The sequence below is a fragment of the Nematolebias whitei genome, chromosome 4 (assembly GCF_014905685.2).
Source record: "Nematolebias whitei isolate Nwh7 chromosome 4, NemWhi1, whole genome shotgun sequence".
NCBI lineage: Eukaryota > Metazoa > Chordata > Actinopteri > Cyprinodontiformes > Rivulidae > Nematolebias > Nematolebias whitei.
The window spans coordinates 22,324,897-22,330,592 of record NC_056501.1 but is presented as its reverse complement, the minus strand read 5'-3'; the positions used below and the strand labels follow the sequence as shown (position 1 = coordinate 22,330,592).

At 41.4% G+C, this 5,696-nt stretch overlaps 1 protein-coding gene across 1 annotated transcript; it reads left to right on the top strand.

Annotated features, from left to right (window-relative positions):
- The first annotated feature begins 749 nt into the window (after nt 1-749).
- LOC119409010 (platelet-derived growth factor receptor beta-like) lies at nt 750-3,820 on the top strand. Its single transcript, XM_037675871.1, has 2 exons — nt 750-850; nt 3,499-3,820. Exons 1-2 carry the CDS (start codon nt 765-767, stop codon nt 3,644-3,646), a joined length of 234 nt encoding a protein of 77 aa, XP_037531799.1. The 5' UTR covers nt 750-764; the 3' UTR covers nt 3,647-3,820.
- Nucleotides 3,821-5,696: the final 1,876 nt, after the last annotated feature.

Below are 5,696 nucleotides of genomic sequence, written 5' to 3'. Positions count from 1 at the left end.
TAAACCCTTACCACACTCTTGCAATATTCTAAACAATGTTTCTAAACTCTAAACGCTCTAATAGAGCACAGAATGTCATGATTTCATCCCCCTCTTTGCCACGTGCAAATGCTCTTGGCCACGCCCACTTCACCACTCTGCACGGAGTTCAGCTGCAGCAGGAAGTTGATCCTGCAGTATGGGCTGCTCAAAGGTGCAGGAGGTGCTAAATACTTAAAAATAATTTACTTTAAATAAAAAGGGGTTCACAGACCATTGTTGGAGCTTTGTTGTTCCTCGTTTCTATGCCAACCATTTTGTCTGAGCTTAGAGACTTTAGAAAGAGCGGATATCAGAGCTCTGACTTCTTGTTATGAGACTACTGCTTCCTCTCTGGTCAACACTTTGATTTGGCAGAAGTACATATGTACATTTTAACATGTCTATGTTGACATATTTTTACTAATTCACTACACCACACAGTGTTACTTGTTTTTATGAATACTACAGATGTTCATTCATCCCTCTTTATCTTCACTCTGCAACATTCTGATTATTACTTTCTTCTAAAACAGAGGTACAACCAAGTGAACGAGAACTTCCTGAAGAGTGACCACCCTGCAGTGGCTCGCACCAAACCCCGCCTGTCCTCACCCTTTCCCATCGCCAACCCCTCGTTTGGCTCCCCCCCTCTTCCCAGCGCCCTCACCTCCTCCCCGCTGGGCCCTCCTCACCGGGGTCAGAGGCCTGGAGAGCCTAGGCAAGAGTCACACACACAGGAAGTCATGAATTCGTTTAACGAGTACATCATTCCCATCCCGGACCCGAAGCCAGAGGAGGTTTTCACCGACGTGCCTGAAAGTCCTGTAAGGTACGGAACCAAAAGAGCTGGTCCAAATACGAACGCTGCATCAGAGCTGAATGTGTACCTGCTTAACCAGAGCAGTTTTTCCCCACCACACACCCACTCATCCAGATGTTGAGCTGAAACAGTGGCTGTATTATGTAGGTGGAAACAGAGATGTGTTTTTATAACTTAAACACGTAGCCAAGCAACGACTTGAAACAACAGAGTTTTAGCTGCATGGATGTTAGGAAGCATGTGATTACAACTCCGAACAGATGTGCTTTATTATTCATTAAGCAAGCCCTTTAATTAGGGCTGATACTGATACTTTTGGACAGTTTGGTTATTATTCTGCTTTAAAAGCTCACAAGTTTTACTTTTAACTTAACTGTATTGTTGTGAAGTCTTTGTCCCCGTATGCGAGAAAACAGACTCAAACAGTTTTGTTTTTTTAATTATTATTATTATCATCACAACCATCTGACGCAATAATCCTAAAGTCTTACCATATAAATTCCCTTTACATAACATTTATTTTACATTTAATAACACATTTTAATTTTCTTTACTAAAGATCTTTGATGAGTACAGCTGTTGGACAATGTGTATGGTTAAGGACGTATAAACCATGTTTTTATTATACATTTATGGTAAAAAGAAGTACTGTATTGTTCGGACTATAAGGCGCACCTAATTATAAGGCTCACCGTAGATTTTTGAGAAAATTAAAGGATTTTAAGCTCGCCTTATAGTCCGAAAAATATGGTAGTCCGCTCACTTTAAATTCTGGTTTTACATGTCAGGACATGAACAAATTAATCTGGTGTTTACCAGGTTTTAAAATGATTCAGATCGAACCTCAAGTGTACAAAAGATTCCTCCATGTCACCATTTATTCAACAAAAACAACCCAGAGTTAAAAAGCTCTGTGTGGGAAAACTAAATCTATAATCTAATCTAATTTATGATTTAAGATGTAAAGTATCAGCCAGGTGCAGCTGGTCAAAATGTATTGATCATTATCTATGTGAGCGCCGCTTTTAAAGCAGGAGTTTCATCTGTTTGCTGCTCAGGAGCAAACAGGTGTGTGTTAACACAGTGGCAAGATGGAAAGACAACAGCAATGAGCTTAAAGAAGCAACTGTTGCCGCCCATCAGTCAGGGAAAGGTTAAAGGTAATTTCCAAACAATTTGGAGTCAATTAAATGAAAAAATGTCAAACCTTTAAGACACCAGTTACTTCAGAAGTGAACATTTCAGCCAGTTCATCCCGACGTCTGGCCCTGCAAGGCTCAGAGAAGTTTCGTTTGGACAGATGAGCTCAAAGCAGAGCTGTTTGGTCAAAATGACAGGGTCATGTTGGAAGAAAACCAGATGCAGCTTATCAGCACAAACACCTCATCCCAACTGTCAAGCATGGAGGTGGGCGATGATCTGGGCTTGTTTTGCATCCACAGGATTGAGTCAAGTCCAATGTAGACCAAATGATTCTGGAGTCAAATGTGAAGTAAATTCTCCAACAAGGGAAACTTCCTGAAGCAGAGCAGTGATCTCAAATATAAAAACTCTGCAACAGAACGTCTGAAAAAGAAAAAAATGAAGTTGTTGCATTGATCAAATTAAAATCTAGACTTGAACCTGACTGTGACGGGACCTGAAGAGGGCTGGGCAGAAACAAATGTCTGCAAACCTCAAGGAGCTAACGCAGCGTTGGAAAGAAGAGTGGGTCAAACTCCTCCACAAGGCAGAAAATCTCTACTGAGAGTTATTGATGTTGAAAGAGTTCTGCAGGCCAGTGGTGATTTTAGCCTCTTTTGGGGGGTGCTCAAGCACCCCTAAATTTTAACTTAACACCCCTGAAAAATTAAGAAACCATCATTAGAATTTTGTACGGAAACTCAGTTCTCAAACCTTAGATTCACCAAAATATTGAATAAATTTGGACAAGTCAGATCCTCAACTCCACCTGTCAATCAATCCTGTAGACTTGTCAGCAACTGACCAACCAGCAATCTCGATTTGTCCCGAAGTGGTTAGGATGCATGAGAGAAATGGAGAGCTACGTCTGTAGCATTTTAGCTAGCGCATCTGCGCTGCAAAACAGTTGTCAACTGGGGGTGGGGGGTGGGTGTTAGGATGCCTCAGAGAAACAGAGCATGCTTTATTCACACAAGGAGAGCTGTTGGTCAGGCTACTTCTTGTTGCTCTCTAAAATAGTTACTGAATCAACTGTTTACTTCTGGAGGTAAACGTAGATGTTTAACAACCCGTTAAAACACACCAGAATGCAGGAAATGGCATCTACTTTATTCAGCATATTCTGGGGAGGCCCCTCAGACCCCACCAGTACCACCAGTGTGTTCCCCACACTTTTCCACACTTGAGGTTAAATTTGAATAATTGTATCTGCTAAAGACATAATTATATTTATTATGTCTTGACGTACTTTGTAAAACCCTGGAAACAAAAAGAAGGTGGACTTAATTTTCTTTTGTTCATCAACCATAGAATAATGCAGCTGACACAATAATGTCTGAATGCATTAGTCTCATGTGCATTTGTAGCACGTTTGGTCACCATTTTTATTTTCTTTAAAATGTGTGTTCTAATTAAACCCAATTTTACAACCTGTAAAGAGTTTTGTACATTTAACTCTGTCTTCCTGCACACAGCTCTTTGGCTCTGGAGGAGGAGACCGACTCCGTGTCCCAGGACACGGATGAAACTCTTCCAGAAGACGACCGGCCGGAGGACACCAGCGAGAAAGACGCCCTGCTGGGCTTCACAGGGACGCCTGAGGTAGAAGACAGCTTCCTGTAGCCCCATGCAAGAGCCCCGAGGACGACAAGAGTCACGTTGTCTGGCTGAAAGAGAAACCCTGAACCTAACTGTAGCAAAGCTGAGAAGAACTCTGCATTTTCACTAGGAGAACTCAAAAAGTTGTGCATCCTTTGAGTTTATCTGAACTTGAAACAAACAAACAAACACTAAATACGGTACTCTTTGTCTTACGCTTTTGGAATCGTCATAATATAAATAAAAATCCTTTACAATAAGTTTAATCAAAGTAGTGATGCTTGTACTATAGTTACTTTAACCAGACACTTCTAAAGACTTTGCTTCTTTTTTTTGTGAGCTATCTAACAATGTGACTTTTTGACTGATGTAACTGAACACAAATGGGTAAAGTCTTATTTGGTTTAAAAAAAACAAAACAAATGTACATAAAGATAAGAAAATACTGCTTAAATAAGGGCAATGTTCTGCTGTATTATGGCAGCCATGACCTCTTTTAGACTACGACCCCATATTCAAAGTAAATGACGGAGTTAAACTTTAGTTTTGTTTTTTTATATTTACTCTGGGTACCATCACTAGCCTTGCTCTTTTTGTAAAGCATGTTTTTTTAAGTGTAATCGTTCAGAAAAGTCGTCAGATTCCACATGCACTGTGTTGAAATAGGAAATCCTTGTTTGTTTTAATGAATTTTATTATTTTTGTGCGTGCTTAACTTGTAGTTCTGTGCCAGATTTGCACTTTATTTAGAAAAGAAATGTTAAAGATATAAAGTTTATTTCTGTGAATGGTAGAAAGCTAAAGCGCAGAGCCACGAGAGCATGAATGTAAGATTGTTCCTGGTTCTAAAAGTCACATTTCTGTGAAGACAAGTGGCTCTGTTAAGTAAAAATAATGCAAGCAGCATATCACTGCCTTAGCACAAGATGGCACACATGAGTGCCTTTGTACTGACAAATGTTTGTCTCGCAGCTATCTCTGAAGGGCTACTGTACTTCTGTATCTCAGCAGCTTAATGTTTAAATGTGATGCGTTTGTTGTTATGGTTTTCACTTGCGTAATGTTTCGTATTTAGCGCAACACTTAAAACAACACACCAATTATTCCCTGTTGAATCCATCAGTGTAGAAAACACAAGATCACTGTGTCACAAGCTATGGTACCAAAGCTCCTCTTAACGTTTACAAATGTATTTTTACACGTGTCTTTTTTTGTATTCTGTATATGTGTCAATAAAAGGGTATTATCGCAATATTTCGAGATATTGCTAATCTTTTGTGTCACGTTGTTGGCGTTTCAAAATCTTTTCGTTCTACAGTTTATACAGCTTAAAATTAGAAACTAAAAAAACTTGGTCTTGAGCCGTAAAAGGGTAGAGTGCCCTCTCCAGGTCAGGGAGGAGGTCCTGCCCCAAGGAGTTTAAGTATCTCAAAGTCTTGTTCACGAATGAGGGAAAAATGGAGAAAGAAATACAAGAAGGATAAGATCAATAGAAGGATAGATGCTGCATCTGCAGTGAAGCGGGCACTGTACCGGTCTGTCGTGGTGAAGAGAGAACTGAGTCAAAAACCGAAGCTCTCAATTTACCAGCCGATCTAGGTTCCTACCCTCATCTGTGGTCATGAACTTTGGGTTGTGACCGAAAGAACGAGATCATGGATACAAGAGTCCGAAATGAATTTTCTTTGCAGGGTGTCTGGGCTCTCCCCTTAGAGATAGGGTGAGAAGCTCGGTCATCCGGGAGGGACTTAGAGTAGAGCCGCTGCTTCTCCACATTGAGAGGAGCCAGTTGAGGATGCCTTCAGGACACCTCTCTGGTGAGGTGTCCCACCGGGAGGAGACCCAGAGAAAGACCCAGGACACACTGGAGGGACTATGTTTCTCGACTGGCCTTGGAACGCCTCGGGATTCTCCCAGAGGAACTGGCCCAAGTGGCTGGGGAGAGGGAAGTCTGGGCCTCCCTGCTTAGGCTGCTACCCCTGCGACCCGACCCCGGATAAGTGGAAGAAGGACGGATGGATGGATGGATGGATGGATGGATGGATGGATGGATGGATGGATGGATGGATGGATG